The sequence below is a fragment of the Centruroides vittatus genome, unplaced genomic scaffold (assembly GCF_030686945.1).
Source record: "Centruroides vittatus isolate TY-2023 unplaced genomic scaffold, ASM3068694v2 contig_923, whole genome shotgun sequence".
Lineage (NCBI taxonomy): Eukaryota > Metazoa > Arthropoda > Arachnida > Scorpiones > Buthidae > Centruroides > Centruroides vittatus.
This window is the reverse complement of record NW_027122610.1, coordinates 969687-995312: the sequence shown is the minus strand read 5'-3', so window position 1 is coordinate 995312 and position 25626 is coordinate 969687. Positions and strand designations below refer to the sequence as shown.

Here is a 25626-nt window from a genome sequence, read left to right as displayed (position 1 = left end):
ATAATCATGGTCTTCCTCAGACTTTTCACCAGTACAATTGTTCAATGTATTCCATATTTGAATTATACTGGTCAAAAGCCTGAGGAAGACCATGACTATGGTCAAAAACATTAGTTTTAATTAAAATTTGTTCTTACTGGGTTATAAAAAGGTTCTAGTGTGTTGATTATCCTTCCCAGTGATTCTGCAAGTTGTTTTATAAAATAATTAAAATAATAATTAAAAAAGAAATGCCATTTTGACATTTTATATTAAAATTATAAAATTCTTTTTGTATTGTGAAATTATGTATGTAGGCATGTTATGTAATTCAATTAAAACTACAACTATCTGAAGTAATTGGAATCTCTGGCATCTGGATAATGGGAGTTTTTACCTAAAATAGTCATATTTTTTTTTCTAAACATCCTGCTGTGTATGTGAGTACATAATTATGTGCAAGTATAGTATATGTGGAAATGTATCTTACGAATGAATATAGTTTGTTTGTTACATTTAGAAAAAAAATTATTTTCGTGCATATACGGTACATACACATACCTGCCTATTTAATTTTAACAAAGTTGGAGGGCAATCCAGATAATTGGAGTTTTACTGTACTCCATATGAAATGCATATGTATCTGTTACTTGATAAGAAAGGTGAAGTTGGTTCTTAGGCTGTTAAAAATCACTGTTTTAAAAGAAAATCTTTGTCAGAATAAATTAGTTTAATCACATTTAATTATTTTTAATTATAATTTTTAAATTTTTATAGTCTTAAAACAGAAACAAAGGACATTAGAACAACAAGCAATTGTTCAACATGCAATAACACAACAATCAATTCAGTCTGCACCATGGCAGCAAGTTCAACAACAACAGCAGCAGCAGCAGCAGCAGCAACAACAGCAACAACAACAGCAGCAACAACAACAATCTCAGCCACTTCCTCAACAGCATTTACAACAACAAATTCAAGATATTCAGGAACAAATTCGTCAGAGTGAACTAAACTTGCATGCTCAGCATCAAGTTCTTCTGCAGCAACAACAAGTGAGATTTATTATTTATATACAACTTTACAATGTTTCCAAATATATTTAAACATAACAAAATGCTTACTTCTGACACAAAATAATATCAGGAGTTAAAACTTCTATTATGCTCAATGTTTTCAGAGAATTATCATTTTAAACATTTGTGAAGTTTGGAAGATTCTCAAGCTTGTATTGAAGTTTGTGTGTATTTTCAATAGAATTAAGTTAACTCAAAAAGATCATGCTTGTCCTATTTTAGAATTATGTTACATTGTAATAAGTTTTAGTTACATTGTAATAAGTTATTTTATGTAATGTTTTTGAGTACTAGGCTCATTAGGTAACATTTTTTCATGATAGCTTACATTTAAAATTCAACAAACTTATCTCCATAAATACACCTTATTTCATTCTTTAATCTTAACGATTTTTAGTGAATTAATGAATAGTAAGTAAAATGTTATAAAGCTTATATTTATATTTTACAGGTACAGGTTGATGAAGCAATACGAATGGCTCAAGATGAAAAATTGCAAAAACTTGCAAATGAATGTGAGATTGATTTAACTGAATTGGATAAAGTTTTACAGCCAATAATTGAAACTTGTACAAAGGATGCAATTTCGGTAATCCACTTTAATTTTATATAATTTTCACATTTGTTTGAGTAATTTTTTCTAAAGTTACATTAAGATATCACTACATTGAAAATAAAAATTTTTCATATCAATAGTAAATTTTGTTAACTTTGTTACTTAGACATATCAGTACAATAGAATAGATTTATATTGTTAACTTATACAATCAACATTTGCTATTCAAATAACTTACTTAATAAATAAATTTATAATAATAATAATCACATTTTAAATTTGTATCATAAATTTATTAAAAACATATTACATGTTTAAATATGCTTTTCGTATATAATGAATAATAAATATTTTTGGTTGTTTATATATTTTTCATCAGACATTTGAAATTGAGAATTTTTTTGATTTTAAAATCTTTCTTCAATTTCTTCTCAAAATGTAATAAAACAATAGTCAGCTTCTACAAGAATAAAATGCATAAAGTAAAATTAGATGTACATAAGATGAATAACTTACTAAAAAGAAAAACTTCTACCTTTATAAGAGATTTTATAATTCTTTTTTTAGCATTCGTAACATTGGAAGTGTATTGTTTGTGTTTTGTACATATTTTTAGGACTGAATTACATTTGGATTGCTTGTATCTGTTTTCTTTATTGAAGCATTATTTCATAATTATTGTAGTTATCAGTATATAAGCAATCTCCATTTTTTCTAATCTGATTTGTTTTATTATCATTAACACTTCCTAAATAATGAGTTCTATTTTTCTACTTATTGGAGTCACAAAATGCCATAATTTGTTTCTGTATTGTTCAGTGAGCTGTATCCCATAAGCCATTCTGTATCCCATAAATTCAGTGTCATAAATTGAGTCATGTCATCAAAATATAAAAAATGACATTATTTCTGGAAATGTTTTAACTATATAATACCACATAGAGATGACGAACAAAAAATATGATATTGAAATGTATTAATATAGTAATAAGAGTAAATGTATACTAGTAATAAAAGCAAAGAATTGTAAAGCAGACACTCAAAGCAGGGACCCTAATGTACTAAAAATAACATGTAAAATATCAAAATTAAATTTTATATCTGAATGTTCTTATGTCTTAGAATTTTACTTGATGTGAAATGAATGTTTTTATTAAAATACAGTCAAACCTGTTTTTATGCGGTTTTTTTTTGTGCGGTATAGTTGGCGACTCGTCTCCTGCGATTTGTCATGTCTCACGTTGACTTATTATAGCTAAATAAACTTATTATAGCATAAATGAACTTATTACAGTAATATTATTGCGTGAATATGCGAAAAATGAAATAATTTATTTTTTAAGTCAACAAAACCACACCTGGACAAAAATATGTAAAACAGATGATAGACGAGACGATGCAGTCAAGTGCTGACATCTGTTGTCAATAAATTCTATTTCGTACGGTTTTGAGTTATTTTCTATGTGAGACTTTTTAAAATTGTGTTGCGAAAACTATTTTTTATAGCCACTCGTGAAGTTTCGTGTGATTTTTTTTTTCCTAATGCGTTTTTTTTATGCGGTCCCTATCCATCACATAAAAACAGGTTTGACTGTATATACTAGCCTGAAGGATTTGAATAATAATGAAATAATTTTTTCAAATAAATATCATTTCGTTGGATTTTATTTTTGAGTTAAGAGTTTGATGAAGAGGGAATACACACCGGTAACAGGTTAGAAGAGTAGTTGTTACTATTTTCCAGTGTTGAGTTGGAGATTTGTAGATTTTATTTCATTTTCTGTTTAATTATAACTGCTTTTGTTATTTTTATGTATATTATATAAATAAGAGTAAATATGTTTTTTAGGCTGGAAAAGGATGGATTTTCAATCATTCATCATCTTACAAGCATAATGATGTAATTGCACAGTATCTTCTAAAAAGGTAGGTTCACTATTTTTTTGTATTTTGTAAGAATGAATCTTCAACCTAACAAATATGCTATTTTCTTCATAATAAGAAAACATATTTCTATTAAAAATACATATAGTTTCAGAAAATTACTGCATATACATATTTACAAAATTTGCCCTACATATTTCTTAAATAATAAATCATCCCTTTTTTTAAAAAATAATCTACAATCAATACAAAATACATTCAAATTTTGGTTACACCTGAAGATGGCCTATCATATTAGATCAAAAACGTTAGTGTTTTGATTAAACATATTTCAGCAAGAAAGGTGTATGGATGGTTTGTTACAATGAATACTTTATTGTTTTTAAGATTTATTTCTTATTTAAAACTTTTTTGATAATTATTTTTACAACAACTTTCTTTACTGAAAAATGGTAGAATGTGAAGTATTATAAAATTTGTTTAAATTGTAATTTTTAAGATATACTTTTAAAAATTTTTTAGTGTATATTGTTTAAATAAGATTCATAAATTTTTGTAAAAACGTTTTTGTTTATTTATTCTGACAGTATGCACTCTATATTGTCATAATGAATATATTTTATATTGACAACATATAATATTGGCACTATACATTGATCTGTAAGAGTATACTTGTCAACTTAATAGTGTTATTTATTATTATAACAAATTTTCTATTAGAATAATAGAAAAATTGTTTTCACAATCTTAATCAAAACTTTAAGATTTGTATAATGTTCTCAAAAATTGTTCTACTTTTTCTTTTGCAGAGCTGACAAGCTTTTTTTTTTTTTTATTAAGTTTTAAATAACTTTAAAGATAAAAGAATGTTTAGAATACAACAAAATTATGATATTTAATTTTTAAACTCTGAGTTTTTACGTTCAAAAATGAGATGCAAAATTAAAAATAACAAGAATTTGTATAATATAAATAGTTTTCTTCAGTTATTTTCTTTTTTTCATTGAAGCATTTTACATTTATTAGAACTTAGATATATAAATATAGCAAATTAGATATGACATAATTGTTTTCATAAATTGAAGTCATGAGAACAATACAATAATTCATAAAATATACAATATGCAGAAGAATAATTGTAATTGAACAAAGTTCATTTATCATTATGCAAATATAAAAAAATTTCAACTTCAACCAGAATTGTCTGAATTTTCAGCTAAAATAAAGTTTGACAAATTCATTATATTTGACATTTTTTTCTTATCATTGAGAACTAATCTTAAAGTAATTTCAAATAAAGAAAGAAATTAGGAGCCACATTTGCGTATTTTTATATCAAATTCTTTACATGTCATCTTGTTATAACATATTTTATAAAATAGAGATTGTAATTATTTTACAAATATTTAGAATTTAAAAAATGTGGCGTTCATAGAGGCTGTCAGTGGTTAATTTTTAACTTTTTAGTAGCAATTATAGATATAATGAAATTATAAAAGAGTTATTCTCTTATTATTGATTTTTGCATTGATCTAATTTTTTAAACATTTTTTTGCAGGATAATAACTCCAGGAGCTTCATTTGAATTTAAACTTCATTTAATTTATCTTATTAATGATGTTCTTCATCATTGGTAATAAATTTTATGATACAAATAATTTTATTTTAGCTTACTATTTTTTTCAATTTAGAAATATAAAAATGTTGCTTATCATATGATTTTTTATTAATAATTTTAATGAAGAACTCAAAATAATAATAATAATAATAAATGTTTTATATATACAAATAACAGAGTTTTATTATGTAATTATTTCTTTGTGAATTATTTAATAGTATATAACAGAATAATAATAAAATTAAGTATTTTAATACATTCTTAACCTGAGGCTGGCCTCTGAACGGTGTTGAAAACATTTGTTTTGATTAAACTAGTGCTGGAAAAGTTGTAAGGTGTAGTGTGATTGGTGTATTTTTTTCAATTTTTCTACATTTTCTGAATAACAGAATCACTTCTCAATCTAAATTTTAAAAAAATTTAATCTTATGTATCATACCTATGTATATAATTTCACAGTATCAATAGAAATATTTAAGTTTAATATAAAATTATCTGGATATTTTTTCACTTGTGTCCATATATTGTGTCATTAATTTCACTTCTTATGCATCATCATTGTAAATTTGATAAGTGCTTTTGGGATAATGTACTTCTTATACTTCAACTTGTCACACGTTATTCCACAATAGAAAACAGTGTAATATATCTGCCTATTTTGTAATAATATTCTTCAAGAGATTTCTAAGATTAATATTAAAATTAATGTGAAATGACTATTGCTTCTGTTTCTAGATGAAAATCCAAAGTATATTTATTTGAAATTGTATTTTTCTGTAAATATACTGTATTTTTCTTAATTATGTCTATGTAATTTATAATCTAAATAGCCTGGAAGAAATTTAGCAATGCTTGGATGCATAATTTAAAAAAAGGGTGTTTAATTGATTTAAATTAAAAATATTTTTTTTTATAGTTATAGTATTGTGTGTGAGATAAATATTAAATTATTTTTTTGTGTATATATTTATAGTCAATTTTATAAGTTTTAATATAGAATTCTATTCAATAGAATTCTATATTAAAACTTATAAAATTATATTAATTTATATATTAATTAACTTATATATTATATTAATAAAGTATTGATTGATTGATTGATTGATTGATATAGAATTCTATTTTGATTGAAATTATTTTAATACGAATGATTAAAAAGTTTATTTTTTTAATATTAATTTATATTTTTATATTTATTAGCACTAGAAAGGGAGCAGAAGATTTGAAGAAAGCCCTAGAAACAATTGTTGTTCCTATATTTTGTACAACAAGCATGGGCATAGATGAAGAGAAAAGACTTAAGTTAACAAAAGTAAATAATTTTAAGTAGCTTTTTAAAATAATATTTAAATAAATGATTACATACTAAAATATTCTTTATTATCAGTTGTTGAAGCTGTGGGAAACTCATAATTATTTCAATCAAAATATACTTGAGGTAAATATAATTTTCTTTCTTTTTATAATTTTACAAACTTATTTTGTTTATTAAAAATATTTATTTATTTACAGCAATTACAAAATCCAGCAGCATCATTAGCTAATTATCAGGTATTGTGAAATTTTTTTCTATATATTATCTAATATTTGTTACATTCATCTAGTCTACATATTAACATTTTTTTATAATTTAAACATTCTAGTTAAGAAAATTTCATTAATTAAATATTAAAATCTGTACATACAAATATTACATACAAATGCTTGATGTAAATACTGTTTAGATAAAGTTCTATCTTAAGATAATTGTTTTTACTGTTTGTATGTGTAAAATAAGAACTGAAGAGAAGAGATAAAATTTAATTATTATGCATTTGTGTCCTTTCTATATTAATTTAAAATTTATTTTGTAAACTAGTACTTTTTATATATTAACAGGACTTATTATACTGGAAACTATGGATGCAGATATTTAGTCTTACAGATCAAAAATAATGTTCTTTATTTAGTTTGCATGTGAACTAAATACAGAACATTATTTTTGATCTGTAAGACAAAATATCTGCATCCATAGTTTCCAGTATAATAAGTCCTGTTAATATATAAAAAGTATTAGTATACAAAATAAATTTTAAATTTAAGAAGAGATAAAAATTTAAAAAATGTGAATAAGTTTAAAAATTGTTATAGTTCAATTCTGTAGAATTAAATTTAAAAGTAAGGTTGATGTTTTCATTATATTTCTGATTATAACATGTTATCCTTTATTAATACATTGTTATATTGTGAGTCATATAAAATGTAAGATTTGCTAAATGTAATAAGTTGATACTTTCCTGGTTCTGTTACATATAACAAAGGGAAACTATGGCAATCAGTCAATAAATGATCCCAGATTTTTACAATTTTGGACTTGGGACCTTGAAATGTTGAGAAATTGAAAAAAGGTGGGAGGGGGTTTCTTTGTTTGAGTGTGTGTGTGTGGGGCACAATTTTGTTCTCTCTGTTTGAAGCTTAATAACGTCTGTGCTTTTCATCAAAAATTTTTGAAATTTTGTAGGAAGGTTTCTGAATTAGAGGGATTGATGATATTAAATTTTGGCAATTAAAGGTCAAGGAAATGCGGGTCATCATATCTCTAGTGGAATCGAACTTAATGAAGATTTTACTTATTATTAGTATCTACAATTTTTTATAAAACCCATCTCTACCCCTGAAAATTAAGCTTTTTGCTATTTTGTAATAATTAAAAATATAAAAAGTTTTTAAATAAAATATCATAACAGATGATGCCACACACAGATTTCAATGTTTCTGGGAAAGTTAAGCAACTCATTGCTGGATTTTTTAATACAAGTAATCATTGATTTTTCTGGGACATTTAGTTCTAGGGTCTTGCTAAATTATCTATTTTGCTAGTTCAACAGAGACCATATAGTAATAACTTAACAGAACTCTAACTCATTAATTAGGCTTCTTTTGTGTTTCTAAAGCAACATGGACTGATAAAAACAGTTTTTGTTTTAAAAATATTTGAAGAAAACAAATCAAAACTAAACACAGTATCTTGTTAAACTACATATTTTTAGCAATATACATGAAAAAATTTTGGCTATTTTATTAGTTTAAAAGTTTATATAAAATTTTTATGGTGATTTATCTACTTAAAATATAACTAGCTTATTTTTTTTAAAAAAAAGCATGCAATGTTTCTAATATAATCTTTGATTGACCAGTGAGCTAATATGGCAGTTTTGAGAATTTGAAGTGCATTTGTAGTTTTGACCAGATTGAAGAAGGTGCTGGACCATTAGTTTCTAGAGAAAAAGCTTTACTTCATTTTTGCCAGTTTAACATGCTAATAAATTGTAAGCTGTATTTAATCAATGTGTAAATTGTTTAATTGTTTTAGTCATATTTTAAAATTTATAACATCCACAGTAACTTAACCAAATGATTGCCTTAAATAATTGGGCTATAATTCTGCTATTTTAATGATTAATACCAAGTAATTTGTTACTAGAGTTAGTGCTATGCGATGTCTATAATTTTAACATCAATGTCAATCATCAATGTTTGCCTAAGCATTGATGCTAAATTTCGATGTCGGATTTTCACATCGATGTTTGGTCAATGCCCAGTGGAATGTCGATGTTCAATCAAGATAAACTCAAACAATTTAAAAAAAAAAAAAACTTAATTTTATTTTCAATTTGTGTAGTTCAATTACAGTTCCAATGTATACAGTTCTTCAATTGATAATGAATTTAAAACTAGAAGTTTCTGTACATTCTTTGGCTTTAAAGAACTCTGCTTTTTGTTGATAGTATTTCCAGCTTTGGAAAATAATCTTTCTGTTGGAACTGTAGTGGCAGGAATGCAAAGTCACTTCATGGCAAGTTCACATAAATTATAGTTAAAAAATTTCATAGATTTCCACACATCCAAAGCATTACTATTGTGAGGCACAATAGGGGCATCTAAAAAAGTGTACAGTTGTGCCTATATAACTTCGATGGTTCAGAGTGTCTGTCCACTCATCACAAGTCGGTGCACAAAATTTTATATTGGAAAATTCATTCTGCATGTATTTAACTGTAGCTTCATAATAACTGTCTGTGTGCTTTGTAATTGTTGTCTGATGTGGAACTTGATATCTTGGTGCTACTGTTGCCAAGAACTTCTTAAACCCTTCTCTGCTCACAATATGTACAGGATGATTATCCATTACTAACCATAAAGTTAGTGCCTTTGTGACTACTTCAGCCTTACGTCCTCCTAAGCAAAGGCATATAGATATATTTAGATTATAAATTATCTAAAAATTATGAACAGTGGTCACGGAGCTGATAAATTCACTCATTAAATGTAATATAATTACACTTACCAGCAGTAAAATCAGACAATCGGTTAAAGCATTCATTTCTTGTTGACTGTGTAGACGATGACATTGACGAACATGTGCTGCTAGGCCTACTTAGGCCATTCTGGTGGTTGACAACTTTAGTCTGATCTTCCAGTTCGTCTATTTCCTCACAACTTTTTTTATGTCGGAGTAGTTTTCCATGACAATTCAAATGCTGCACAAAATTTGTGGTGTTGCCAGTAACTTTAAGTCATTTAAGACAAATCGAACACTGAGCCTTGTCACTTTCCTTGTTTTTCTTAAAATATTTCCAAACCTCAGAAGAACACTTCGCACATGCACCCGAAGTAGCCATGATTCTGAATACTAATGCACGTCGCACGAGGTGGAACAAAGAAACAAAGTGAATGAACTGCATGCATCAATGAATCAAAATTCAGATATTGCTAACGTTGATTCAGGATCTATGTTTCAAAAACATCAGAAGGTCGATGCATCGATGAACAAAAACATCAATGCATCGCACAGCACTAACTAGAGGTAGACATTTCTTATCTAAATTAATAATTATAATTTTAATAATGTATTAAATAACTAGCAGATGAGCCTGGCATTGCTCAGGCAAAAAATAACAACAGCAAAGATTAAGATTATTAGATTATTTCATACTTTTATCCCTTCTACTATATTATATTATAGTATTTCATTTATATTTACAAAGGTTATCTTACGTAAGGGTTTATCACATAGAGTGCCCAATCTAACACATTTTAAAAATTTTTTAAATTGTGTACAGTAGAGGAATAAAGAATTTTTAAAATGTTAGATTGGGCAGTCTATGTGATAAACTTTTACGTAAGATAAACTTTACAGTTATATAGTTGATGTTATCCATTTTCACCAGGTGCAAGAATTAGGTCCCTTTCTTCCAAGGCTATTTAGCTAATTTTTAGATGGGTCTAAAACTATGTTTGATTTCTCTCAAAAATGCAAAAAACTGCATCTGAAATAGTACAGTAGTAGCAGAGTTCTTCAAGGTAATCCTTAATTTTCTCCTTCTCCCCATGGGAGGAATTCTCAAAAATCCCTTTTTAGTGTGCATTCTAATGGCATACCCTAACTGTGTACCAAATTTCAACTTTTAACTCCTAACCGTTTGGGCTTTGCACTTATTATTATATTATTATCAACCCATCTCAATTATACGTGTAGATTTAGAATCGTCTGAAAAAATTAACCGTTTAAGGTTATATCTAAATTCAAATACATCTGGAAGTGAAAGCTTGCTTGGGGTCCAGATGGCATAACTGGAAAGGAGAGGTTGCACATTTAAGCCCTGCCCTGGGTTAGTTCTTTCTTCCAGATGATTCTAAATTATTTAATAAATTATTGAAATTATAATTATTAATTTAGATAAGAGACAGTGCCTAATGTCTACCTCTAGTAGCAAATTACTTAGTATTAATCATTAAAATAGCAGATTTATAGCCCAATTATTTAAGGCAATGGTATTGTTTGATTGTATGTGTGGTGTGTGTGTGTGTATAGAGGGCTTCAGGATGTTTGACATATCCGCAGTAACTGTAATTACAGAAATCTTTTAAGTACAAGTTAAAATTAAAATATGAAAATTTCTTCTTAATTTAATTCAAATGAAAGTTTAAAATTAGAATGATAAGCTAAAAATGATTTTTTATTTAATATATGATTCCGTTTTATATTATACAATATAAAATGTCTTAGATTTGATTATATATTTTATATATATTTTAAAAAAATTTAAATAATATAAAAAGAAATTAAATGTTTAAACTAAAAATCCTCTGATTCTTGCTTAATATTTAGTGAGATACTCCGCATAAGTCGACACCCCAAGGGGAAGTGGAAATGTGTAGAGTTATCCAATGTGACAACTAAAGCAAAGTTGGAAAAAAAACCACAAAACTACAATTAGGAAAATACAGTAGTGCATTAAACAGTAGTATAGGCTTACAATACATTGTGTCCTCCATTTACAATTACTCTGTAGATGAAAAACTGAAAAATTCGTTTAGTGTTGTTTGTTTTGAGCACTTAACTGTCTCGACTTTCTTTTTCAACGATCATGAACAACTTGAAAACATCATTTTTGCAATTGTCAATTGTTGGCAAGTAACGTCTAAGGATTCTTAATGCCTCTAGCATGAGAAAATGCAAAATTGGATTCTGGTATGACGTCGATGTAGATTGTATATTTTCTTTTTGTTTATCTGTTATTATTTTATACATAAAAATTCATAAAGTGTTAAGGCATTTTTATTAATATATGTATATATATATATATATATATATATTAATAAATAAATTGACTCCCCCTTCTGAAAACAATGCGTTTGCACCACACGTGCAGAGTGAATTTATTTTTTCAGGAGGGGATGACGACTTATCGGAGTGTGGGACAGCAAAAGTATGTTGACTTATCCAGTAGTGACAAGTTAAATGGAGTCGAGTAAACTGGAGTTTTTTTTAACATTAATGCCTATGTAAGTTGGTCGGGACCACAGAAAACTGACTACTTAACCGATGGTGTCGAGTAATCCGGGTGACAACTTATGCAGAGTCGACTGTATATTTTGATGATATTTATTTCTTTCATTGATTATATCATCAGAACATATTTGAAATAGAACTGATTAGAACATCTTTTTCAATAAACTTAATTATAAAGAAAATGAAAAATTTTATAAAATTGTGTAAGAAAACTATTTCAGCTAAAACATTAAAATAAAGAAATTTTAATTCTTTTTGCAATTATTTGATTAATATTTTAAACCAAGAAAGATCTTATTTTTCTTTTTATATGCATATATTATACAATAATTATGTATAACACATACTATTTATATGTACCAAAAAATATTTAAAAAATTTTTTCCTTGATAAGTATTACTTCTATTGAACTGTATAGCTTTTTATAAAATCAAATATTCATTAGATTTATTTTTTAAATATTAAGTTTCTTGCTTGAATTTAAAAATAATACTTGAATAAAATAATATATCTATACCTATTTCCCAAAAATATTTCAAAAACTGTTTCAAAATATTCTGGGACAAATCAGATTTAATAATTTACAAAAGAGCGATTTGTTATATTCTGGGACTTAATGTAAAATTATAGCAAAACTTAAAATAAATTCTCATAATGCAGAAACAGTGAATATATATATATATATATATATAAGCATATATTTGGTCTTTCTTTTGACATTTATCATGCTTATATCTTATTTCTTCATATATCATATATCTTCGGATGAAGATAACTAAGATGATCTTCTGATGAAGATATCCAATCAGAAATCAGGCTTACTTTCATCAGAATAGAAGCATACTTTTCAAAGATATTTTTTTGGACTTTCACCTGTCTCAAAATAATCATACCAAATTAGGATTAAGTATAAGTAAGGTGGAAAAGAATTTCTTAATGCTAAATATTTAAGAAATTTAATGCTATGAGCAATGTACAACTAAGCAGCACTTTCTTTGACGACAATCCAGTCCTCTTGTGATAAACAGCTTCCTTAAATTTCATCAAGATAGACTGATAAACAATTACGATGATTATTTCCATTCCTAACTTGACAGTCTGAATATGTGATCTATGATGGATCCCATGTTCATCATGTTTGGATGGAGATTACATCTTGCATTAGTAAATGCTTTTGCAATCTGAAGGAGTTACGGTACTAAGTGAAATCAAAATTACAGCATACTTCAGGTTTCATTTTCTGTAGAATAAAGTAAGACACTTTCTGATATTCCTTCTTATATTTATTTACTGAAAAGTTATTACCTACATCATTCAAACATTTCAAGATTATTACATGTTAAATTTCTTTAGTTGGAAAAAATTAATGCTTTATTTAAATAGTTAATGTTGTCATTTGTAAAATAATAATTATTAGTTTTAAACGATATTTATTCAAAACATAATTTGATGATTATATTTTATACATGTTTTAGGCAAGTCTTATCACTGAGCATGCCAATAATATAACACCAATTACAACTGCCATCCAGAATCAGTTTGCTCAGTTACAGAAACAGCATCAGGATTTCATTGCACATCTTACATCACAATTACAGCAAATACAAGTAAGTTGTTTAATTTTGAAACACATATTTGTGTGTGCTTTATCAAATGACAAGTAAACCAATCATTTAATTTAAATAGATAAAATTTTAAACATTTAAGGAAATGTACTGTATGTTGTGTTTAATGAGTTAAAACTTCAAAAAACTAAAGTATTCAATGAAGACAATGTTAAAAATCATTGTAGTGAAAACAACATAAAGTAGTAATTGTTGAATATATTTATTACATTAAATTAGTCATTTTGCTTGCACATTATATCAAAAATTTCTGTGTGAAATTACAAAATTTAAAAAATTAATTGTAAAATAGAAAATTAAATCATTGTTTTATACTGAAAATGGGACAGGCTTGTCTTGTTATCTTGACTTTGTTCATTGTACTAATTAAATATATGCTATTTATATTTCAATTTATCTCCTCTACAATAGAAATTTTTATAAATTATTTCTATTGTAGAGGAGTTTTCAGTTAGATTTGAGTTAAAATGAAATCTTCGTATTGTATTCCAGAATAATCTACTGTCCTTGTTGTTCTGGATTAGAGTTGATTCAAGGTTTCGGAAGTAGTTTTTCTTTTTGACCTTAAGTAAGTTATTATAGGACTGTTTAGCCTTCTTGTAGTTAATGAAATTTGAGTCATTTGAATCTTTTCTGAATATTTTTAGTTTGGTCTGCTTTATCATTTTCATTCTATAACAGTCAAAATCATACCAAATTTTTTTGATTCCGTTTTGAATGTTTTTTTTGTCGTTATTTATTTGTATGTAGTTTTTCATTATATTTACCATAAGTCTAAGACTCACCACTATTGGATTCTGTTATTTCTGGGATGTTAGTGAAACGATTTTCAATTTTAGCTAAATATCTCATAATTTTGTAATTTATCCTTTGGCATTTATTGGATGAATTTGTTAGTTTCCTTGACGAAACAAGAATTTTGCTATTGTAGGGAAATGATCAGAAGTGTTGAAGGTTGTTGTCATAAATTCTAAACAGCAGTCTAATAGAAATTCTGAACACATTGTGAGATCAATGGTAGATTTACCAACATGTGTATTCAGTGGGGTAGTCAGGCTTAATGTGTCCATTTACAATGTACATTTTATAATCAGTTATTGTTTTAATCAAATTTACTCCCAGTCTATTAGCATGTTTATCTTTAGATTGACAGATATTTTGAATTAGGGAATTGGGTCCACCATACCAAAAATTCATCATTTTTGTAATTCGTGCATTGAAGTCTCCCAGTTAATAGATTGTAAGGAGTGATATATTGCCATATTTCTATTATTTTGAAGGTTTCATTTAATTTTGCTAGGTCATCAGGAGGAATATAGGTGATCATCAGTGTCATTAGTTTGTTGTTTGTATTGCCAAGTATGGGTTTATTCATTGAGATTAGAAGTAGGATAAAATTATCAGATTTTTTAATTTGGAGTATTTTACAGAAGTCCTTTTTATTAAAATACATAAGTCTCCACTTGGGCAACCTGGACCCAATGACTTGCATACTGATACTGTTTCTATTGTGAATTCATTAAAAAATTTAGATTTATAAAATAGCTCAGAGGTCATTCATGTTTCGGTTATACCAATGATGTCTGGTTTGAGTTTTGAATAGGGAGAGTTGAGTAATGGTATATTATATTTAAGGCCTTGGCTGTTCCAGTTGACAACAGAACATAACTGATTGTTTGACGTAGCTTTTTCATGTTGGAGTTTGCTTTGTTTTGATGTGTATCAACTTGTTTCCGTTGACATGGAAAAAGATAGGAAGGTCTCTGCATAAACCAACTTTTCTGTGCCAGCATTATGTTAATTTATCCTGATTTATTAATAAAGTGTCATTGCGTAGTTTTGTTTGGCAATTTTGTTTTCTAATTTCAAAGAAAGATGGGAGTAAATGTTCTCGTCTTATTCTTGATTCTTTTATTAGGTCTGGTGAGATTTGCATAGCTTTCCAATCTTCCAGTAAATTTTTTTTGTTTCTTTTTTATGAAAGCAGTAAAAATATGATCCCAAATTTGATTATTTCTGAGAGTTAATCTTATTATTGAGTTCATTGACTTGGTTAATTGAGTTATTTCTAAAATGTCCTCCTGTGATACATTTTGTAAATTCAATGATGAAGTAATAAAATTGTAAATTTCTAATCTGGAAATATTTTTTGAGATTGGATAATTACACAGTATTATATTATTATAATGGAGTTGATTAACTAAGGCATCCATTTTATATTTTGCATTAGTTCTTTTTCCGATTTTAGATTATCAATTTGTTGTTTTAGGTATTGATTTGTCCTTCCTTTTTTTGTATTGTTCTTTGGTTTCATGGATACTTTCATGAATAAGATCCAGGTCTTCTTTTATGAAAGTCATTTGGTTAAAGAGTTTTTTATTAGAGGTGTTTATCAGATCAGAAATTCTTTTCCATAAAACTGTTGTTGGGGTGTCTAGTGATTTACCCAAGTTATTCAAAGAGGAATGCAGACTGAATGCATTTAACTCACCTGGAGATTTTCGAGGACTTTCTGATATTATATCCAAATAACAATCCATAGCAGCTGAAGAAGCTTCTTCTTGTGAGTCTTTATCCATTTGAAAGTTAAAGTCTATTATAAGCTTGGAGTATGTCGAAATTGGTTGGTCCTTTTTACTAAGATAATACAGTATCTTATATTTATAATATTATAAATATAAGATATTACCTTTATCAAGCAAAAGTAATAAATTAATATATTCTTGAAATAATATTGAAAGAAATATTAATAGAGCAGTAAAAGGAAGATTATTTAAGATTTTCCTATATAATTTAGTTGATTTCATAAACTTGAATAATAAAGTTCAAATAATGGTTTGAAATTTGATATAAGTCAAGCACTTTGATAATTTATGTTAGATTCATTAGATTCAGTTTTGTTTTATTAAATGTAATAAAAATAAATTTTTACAATTATTAAAATCAAGTCCTATTCCTTACATTTATTTATTGTGATTATGTAAATTTATAATTATATTAAAACAATTACATACTATTTAATTTTTCTTTAATTTTATAAACTGTTTTGTTTGAGTTATATGGTAACAACTTTTTTTACAAAATTTTAAGAAAAAAATCTTTCATAATAAATTCATTTATTATAAGTTTGAATACATAAATTTATAGTATAGTTATAATAAATTTTTTTAATTAAATTAAAAAAAGTCATGTAGATAATTATTATAATTATATTTATTATTATTATCATCATATTTCTATTGAATTAAGTTTTATTTTTTTACATTCCATTATAAGGTACATTCAAATGAAATTATTTTTAATATTTATCATGATTATTTAATTATGAGCTCATTTGATTTTATAGTTTTATTATTACGAGGGCTATTTTTTAAATAAGGTTCGTTTGTGAATGAAAGTGAGAATAATGTGCAATCACGGCGGTATGCATGCGCTTCTGCTCCGAGCAAGCTTGGCGCGCGTTTTGACGCCATTTGCAGCCATATCGTCTGTCTGTATGCTGAGCTGTAGAAGTTTAAAATGTTTAAGAAAATTGAGTCTCCCGCCGACTGTGAGATACGATCTGTTATTTGATTCTTGAATGCAAGAAACTTGGCAGCAGCGGAAAGTCACCGTCAGATTTGTGAAGTTTACCGTGATAATGCTATGAGTGAATGTTCGAAAATGGGTAAGAATGTTCAAGGATGGGCGAGTTAATGTGCATGATGAGCCACACCCTGGCCGACCTTCTCTGATTTCTGAAGATTTGATTCGTGATGTGGATAACAAAATTCGAGAGGACCGACGATTCACGATTTCAACGTTATCAATTGAATTTCCACAAATTTCAAGATCAGTTTTGTATACCATTGTTTCGGAGAAACTGAATTGTTGAAAATTGTTTTCTTGATGCGTTCCAAGACTGCTTTCTGACGATCACAAAACAAAAAGATTAAACAGTGCTTTATCGTTTTGACTCGACACGATCATCCACACAGTCCAAACCTTGCACCCAGTGATTTTCACTTGTTTCGATATTTAAAGGAGTGCCTTGGTGGTCAACATTTCAACGACGAAGAAGAAGTGAAAACTGCAGAAGTGGATTGGGCTTCTTGACAAGCGGCAGATTTCTTTGAAGTCGGAATTCAAAAAATTGTTGAGCGGTATGACAAATGTTTAAACAAAATGGAAATTATGTAGAAAAGTAGATAAAAGTATGTAGAATATGGAAAAAAATATATTTTAATGATATTTACAGTATTTTTCTTCTTATTAAAAAACGGACCTTATTTAAAAAATAGCCTTCGTATTATTAATATATGTATATGAACTATTTTATATATAATAATTATTTTAGCACTGGAACATGCATGTACCAGTACTAAAATAATTGATACTTAAATATCTGTCTTATTTATCTATATGAAACCCTGTCACATGGTATTATAGTGGTAAACAATAATAATAAATTTTTGTAGAGAATATTTGATATTGTAAATTCTTGAGTATAGTGTAATAAGAATTCTGGAATATCCTTCAGAATAATCTTGAACACTTTGAAAAAATAAGATATTTTATTTGTTGTTTTGCTATTTAAACTGGATTATTCTGTAGCTAATAGCATCTTAAACATATTCTGTAAACAAAAATCATAATTGATGCAGATCATTATTTGTTTATAAATTGTTATTAAATCATTATTTATTATTAAGAATCTGATAGATTTTTCATTTGAATATACCTTAAGTAATAATTTTAATTTGATGTAGAATATTAAATTATTTTGAAAATTTACATATATAAATATGTGAAACAAAAATTAGATTATATTTGATGGAAAGAAGGTAAATTTGAAAAATCAAGTGATTTATTTTTACTTTCATTCCAATAATAATTTTTTTCTCACGACACCATAGCAAATCCCATATCAATTCCCATCACAGAGTCAGGTTCCACCAATGGCAGGACAACAACAACAGCAACCTCCATATATGGTACAACAGCAACCACCTCAACAGCAACAGCAGCAGCCGCAACCACAACAACAAAATCAACCTCAGCAACCAGCTCAGCAGCAGCATCATCCAATTCCAACAATACAAACTTCTAGTCATCAGTATGGACAGTTACCTTCAGAAGATCAGCAACATACATCTGGACCACCACCTCAAGCACCGCCATCTCAACAATTACCATCAGGTCAATTTCTGTTAGATTATTGTGTTTTAATTTAATTTCAAGAATGTATGCAAAAGTCTTTTTAATATTGATTTTTAAGTTAGATGGGTATTGTTATCAGGGCTGTGGAGTCGGAGTCAGGAGGAATTTCTGGCCAGAGGAGTCGGAGTCGGGAAAACTGTGTTGACTCCGACTCCAGCATTTTAAATTTAATTTAGTTTTTTTATTATTTAAATGAAAGAAAATTTATTTTATATTTATTAATTTTTAAAAATGTTTTTGTATTTTTTTATAATTCATTTATTTTAAATACAAAATGCAACAATTTAATTTATTAAATATGTATCAATAGTTTTTTTTTTGTAGTATTTGTGTTTAGTAGTTAAATTATTTTGACCCAATTGAATTTGAATATCTTTATTCATTTCTGTATTATCCCTCCTCTAAATAAGTACTCTATTTTTCTGAAAGAGCCAGGCTAATTGATCAGAGTATATATTTTTCTTTTCTGAACAAGGGGCTGAAGCAGGTCTCAGAGTCACTCACTTTTCTCACTTGTACTCACTTTTTTGAAGTATCCTTACTTTTCTCACTTTTTTGGTCATTTTCACATGCCATTTTCACATTAAGATGTGGGACAAATCAAAAATAATTTTAAAGCCAAACGATCTGCCGAATTATTGGACTATCAGAATAGAATTTTCTGGAAGGGTTAATCTTTACCTATGTGCACCATCATGGCGACTCTTTCATTTCTTCTGTTTGTTGGAATCAAGGAACAGTGGAGATGCACGTTCTAACCTAACCTAACCTATTTAATAAATTACCAAATTATTAGAATAGGTTAGGTTAGGTTAGAATGTGCGACACATGCTGACTTTTCAAAATCTGTCAACTCATCAAGCATTACTTTTTTAACCATAATTTTAACTATAACTTCTTATGCAGGATGTCTACAGCTGCAGAGGCTACAATCTGCAATCTCTCCTGTATCATTTCATAGGTACATTTTTGGTCTTTTGCAATCATACATTGGACAGCAATTACATTTTTAGGAGTTGCTGCTGTTAATGATTGCCCTTCATATGGTTCATCATGGAAGGAAGTACGGCACCTCTTAAATTTTTTATACCACCTGAACACAATAGTAAAGGATGGAGCATCATTTCCAAAAGCCAATTTCAATTGTTTATAACAGTCTTTGACATTTAGTCTATCACAAAAATCATAGTAAATCATTGTACAAAGTGCCTCTCTAGAAAGTTTCATTGTTACTATTAGAAAGGGAGTATGTCTCATTTAGATTAAAAGAGATTGATGAAATTTGTTTATGCATAATGTGTCATATGAAATTTATTATTAAAAAAAATAAACACTTTAATTCATCACTGACGATTTTCTTGTATTGCAAAACTTTCAGAGTAACTCTCATACAACTTTGATTACCTTAAAATGGCAGTATTTTTGATTATTTAGTACTTAAATTTTGTTTTATACACTTCAAATTATTATTAATTATTTTGGAATTTAGGTATAGTTTAATGTGTATTATGATTTATTTGTATAAGGTTGTAAATTGTACTATTATTTTTTCATCTGTTTCTTGAAGGAATTTATTAACTACTATAAAGTTTAAGGAGTACAACAATTGAGTAGAACTATAAGCTCTGAGAACATGCTATAAAAAAAAAATATCTAAATTTTAATGACCTTATTAACTTTATGCATAAATAAAAAATGTGAAAAATATATTTTAAATTCTAAATATTTTGTATAACTTTTCAATATTATTTTTATTTTTCAGGTCAAGGATCAACTCCAGCAATGCCACAAAATATTCCAATGTCTTCAAATAACACTCTTGTACATCCAGGTGGTATGGTTACCCCTCCATTTAATAATCAAGTACAACCACCACCCACATCTCATCAAGGCCATATGACAAATGGTCCACCACCACCTCAATTTGGAGGTCCACATTATCCTCCTCCTCCAAATTTCAATCAACCTCCACCTACATATATACATCCACCACCAAATTTTGGTCAAATACCACAACATTTTTCACAGCCTCCACCACAAAATTTTACTCAACCACATAGTAGTATGGCTCCAAGTAAGTAAGCTCGATTATTTAAAAAAATAATAAATACTATATAATTCAAAGATGTAGTATTCATTAAACATTTACAAATGTAATTTGTTTTTAATAATACATGCTAAATAATAATGATACATGTTAAATAATTTTGATGAATTGCTTAATTCTGGAATGTGATAATGTTATAAAGCAAATTATTTTTAATAGTCATAAGCACAGAAGAAAATTCTGTATTTAAATTGCTGATTCATTTGTATTTATGAAATTTATATTTATTAATAGATCAATTATACTGTAGTTCTAAACAATATAATATTTGTCATAAAATATTTTTAAGTGTACTATTATAATGGTTCTTGAAGAAAGATCATATTTTCTCCAGTTTAAAAGCTAAAGGATCAGAGGAAGAGATAATCTAAGGATTTTATACTATTTGTTATATTTCTCTAGAAAAAGATACTATTCTTATAAAGCCAACCAAACAGGCATGTTTGAAAAAATTTTAAAAGCTCTATTTCTATTTATAGGTTCCATTGTAATATCAAATATCATTTTATACACTGAAGAGAGGTGAGGAAAACCTATACCTGAAATTCATTTCTTATGTGAATAAAGATTTCAGAAGAAAACAGTGCCTATGTGTAGTTTGTTTCATAAGAATAATATCTTTTTGTGTAGAAATGGAATAGTAATACCAACTCCCTTAAAATGTTGTCTGCTTATATATTGAGATTGTTGAAATTGATTTTAAGTTATCAGAACTGTTTAAAGTTTGAGATTTTTGCTTAATATTGTATCTACAGAATAGTAATTTTAATAGAACAATGATCACTGGATTGATACATAACAGTAATTCTGTAGCAATTGATGTAAAATTTTTTCCAAAAATCTTAGGTTTAAGGTATTGCTCATACACAATAACACAGCAGTGATCAAGTCATTCTTCATGATTATTTCAAGAGTTTGTTTCAGAGTTTTAGTCCAAATTTCCTGTACTCTGTCAGTACAAATTTAGAAATGTTCAGTATTTACCTGAAATTAATTACATGAATTTCACAAAATTTTGTGAATGAAACTTACTTTATATAGTCTCAGAATAGAGTGGAACCCTCTATATTGAAAGATGAAAGTATTGAGCATACACTGTGGAACCACCTACTTAATGTTTTCCCAGTAGAATATTTTGTGATTTTTAATATCCAAATTTTATAGAATATATTCATTTCTAAAAAAAAATATTTCTATATAAGTATGTACCAAAAATTCAATATATTTTAAACAAAACAATATGTGAAAAAGTCTCAATTTACATTTCCAAATGCAATTGATAGAATGTCAGAATCACATGTAGCTATTTGGAAAAGTACACCACCTCAACTTACGTCAAGATTATGTTCTTTTTATTACAGGAAATTACCTTTTTTTATTGTAAATTTATTTGTCTGGTATTTTTTAACAAATTTTATTGCTGTGTATTATTTACCATACTATAATGTTGCATATAAAGCATCTATTTGTTAACAACAGCTGCTTTTTTATTATTATTAATTACTTGATAATCAAAAAGGGATGTTTTAAGTATTTTACATTCTAATATATAAAAGGCATGATAGTTTGTTATTCATATATAGGCATTTTACTGTGTTTTAGTTGTGTATTAAGATATTGATTAGGGGATTTTGACATTGTAATGCATTATAATTTTTTCCATTTAAAACCATGAATAATAAGACTCCTGTTTAGCATTTCAAGCAGAACATCTAATTTCCATTAATGGATTACTGATGTTAAATGGGCAATTCCCGTATTTGTTGAAGTTTATCAAACTTTAATTGCTTATTAAAAATTTTTTGCTTTATAATGATGTCATATATTGATATTATGAATGAATATTTTGATCATTTCTTTTTTAGATTTGACAACAGTAAATATCGTTGATATGGCACAACCTATCCAAAATTACCATCCATTAAATAATGATGTACCATTATCACAACCAATTCCTTTAGATTCCAAAGATACTCTTCAACCTTCTGTGCCATATTATGATTTGCCTGCTGGATTAATGGTTCCTATTATTAAGGTATGTTTTATATTTTCACAAATATTTATAAAAACTTATTTAGCTGCATTTTTAATTAGCTTAGCTGTTTTACACACACAACACTCATTTTAAGTTAAACAATATGTAAATTAACAATAAATAAAAAAATATAGGTTCAACAAATTGATAAAAATAGATGAAAAATAATTAACTTTTTATATCTTGCATTCTCATAATATCAATGTTTATATTAAATACAGTTTTCTGTTATAGAATTATAAGTTTCATTTTAAAATTGGATATGACATGTACAGGATGGTTTTGTGAGGAAGTGGCAATATTTTATATTATGTTCAAGTTATGGGATCTAAAAATGTGTTATAAACAGAGTTCTTCAAATGCATTGTTTTGATGCTAGAAGGGTTTAAGGTTCTCTTAAAAGCTGCTCTGCAGCCTCTTAAGAGGTTTTTGATTGGTTCAAGATTGGTTTTTGAGAGATTCAGGATTGAGGTTTTTCTGCAAGAAAACCTCAATTTTGTTGCCCTTCAGCTTCTGTGCTGTAGTAATGTCTGAAGAAATGCAAAAAGACCTTATTTTTTTATTAATAGGAGAATTGTTTATCATGATCTTCTGGAGTTCTCTGGATAAAAAAACTCAACTACACCTTGAATGTGTTCAGAAATGCCAAGAATTATCTGAAAAGAGTTGAAAGACAATCTATTTCATGTTGAGTAAAAGACCTTATGTTTTTGCAAAAACATAAAGTTTTTCAAGATAAAAACTGAAGGACAGTGAGATTGATGCTATTCTATGCAGTTGACAGTTCTGCACAGGAAGTAGCTAGCCTGAACTTTAAACTCTTCTAGCACTGAAACCATGCATTTGAAGGGCTATGTTTATAGGACACTTTGATTTCATAGTAGGTATTTGTACTCAGTGAAATTGAAATTGCAACACTTAAAAGTGATGGCTAGATTTGTCAGAAAAATTGTATACAACATCAAGACACTTATGCAAACATCAGTGTATCTGTCTCACCTATCAGTTAGGAAAAATTTCATTTAAAAGTTCTACCTGTGGCAACAATAGCACCATGTATTTTTGTAACGTGGATTACTTGAGAACCACATATGTTAATTTTTTTTTTTAAATACATAATACTTTTTACAATCTCTTCTTTTTTGGATGCCCTGCATACCTTTCATGTGTATAAAAATTTTGTTTTGGAAAAATTTGAAGACTAGTCTCTTTGTCTCCTCCTTCATCTATGGTCATGTACTTTCAGAAAGAGGTCCACACCAACATGTGTGAACCAAACAGAGCTGTCAATAAAGAGCTGGAAATTTTTTCCTGGGCCACATACATGTTCTCAATAGTCCTGAAATCAAGTTTAACTCGTTAATTCCCCCGCAGCGTAAAAAAAATCATAATTAATAATTAAATTATAATTAAAAATAATCAAAACGAAAAAAAAACGAAAGAAATGTGTTAATTTTGAAGAAAAAGCTTCAAAGTACAATTCCCCTCTTCTCGCCTTAGCGCGAAACTTGACACCGATGAGTCATTGTTTACACAGCTGGATGACCTTGAGAACAGCTGGTGTCGTCTTTCGCGGGACATTCTCATGAAACTCTCGGGAGGAGAAGGGTAAAAAGTAGGGTGAATACTAGATGGTGGTATATTTCTAAATATTTTTTTAAAATTACGATTTTAATTGATATTTCCGACCCCCCCGACTTAATTAAACGTAATTATAAAAAAATCTATTAATTAAAAAAATTAAAAAACTATTGGATGTTGTTTTTGACATCAGAAAATAGCTTTAAATAACTTTACCGAAGTAAAATCGACGCACTAGAAGTTTAGAATGATGAATGAAGTTCCATAAAAAAATCCCATAAAAAAACAATTAAGCGTTAATTGCAGGTCATTAAAGGTTAATTAAAATCGCAATAAAATTTTTTCGCGCGGGTAAAAATTTTTGAAAAAATTTGGAGACTTAGAAAACATTCCAAAGATCAAAAAAAATGTTTTTCGGTCCCAAAGTACCGTTTTTTTGTAACGCTATAAAATTTTTCCGAGTTATCTCGGGTTATGTCGGATCTTGACGTCTATAGACGTCAATGGGCGTTAAGGGGTTAACTGTTCTCTAAAATTTGGCAGGTGTTAATCATCCTGATGCTATACAATGGGCTTATCCATCTACAGTAAATTAAGGGACCTCACAAAATATATTAATTATATTATGAATTGAAATCAAAATATGAAATCAAAATATGAATACTACAGTAGTTTTATGATTTTAATTACAAATTGTTTATACAAGATACCTTCAAAAAGTTTCCTGAATTATGCTGGGCTAATCAATTAAAAGCAATGAAAAAGGGAATATGTAAGGAATGGAGAAATGTGTTCAAATAAGTCCATAATCACTGCAAAAATGACAACAGTAACCATTCACTGAAGGTCATGTTAGTGAGATACCATGAAATGGAGTCTGGTGAAAATGTCTGTGGAAGAACAATGTGCAAATATCAATTTTGTGTGTTAAAGGTTGGAAAAAACCCCTCTGAGACCTTGAAGATGCTTCAGGACACCTATGTTGAATCTGCCATGAAGCATTCTCAAGTTTATGACTGGCAAAAACACTTTCGTGAGGGATAAGAAGTATCATTGATGATTTGCAAAGTGGTTTGTCTGTTGACATCACTGTCCAAGAGAAAGTGTCGGTTGTATGTGATATTGTGAGGT

General features: G+C 27.6%; 1 protein-coding gene across 3 annotated transcripts in view; it reads left to right on the top strand.

The window, feature by feature from the left end:
* LOC136984557 (calcium homeostasis endoplasmic reticulum protein) overlaps positions 1–25626 on the top strand; it is an 84814-nt gene that overhangs the window by 42027 nt on the left and 17161 nt on the right. For 2 of the 3 annotated variants that reach the window (XM_067281597.1, XM_067281595.1), the window contains 11 exons: positions 757–1034; positions 1507–1644; positions 3461–3537; positions 5054–5128; positions 6314–6425; positions 6501–6551; positions 6626–6664; positions 13424–13555; positions 18469–18751; positions 20535–20846; positions 22745–22914. In XM_067281597.1, the coding sequence (XP_067137698.1) occupies positions 757–1034; positions 1507–1644; positions 3461–3537; positions 5054–5128; positions 6314–6425; positions 6501–6551; positions 6626–6664; positions 13424–13555; positions 18469–18751; positions 20535–20846; positions 22745–22914 (1667 nt within the window). The remainder of the gene's footprint in view (positions 1–756; positions 1035–1506; positions 1645–3460; positions 3538–5053; positions 5129–6313; positions 6426–6500; positions 6552–6625; positions 6665–13423; positions 13556–18468; positions 18752–20534; positions 20847–22744; positions 22915–25626) is intronic. The other variant, XM_067281596.1, reaches the window with a different exon arrangement.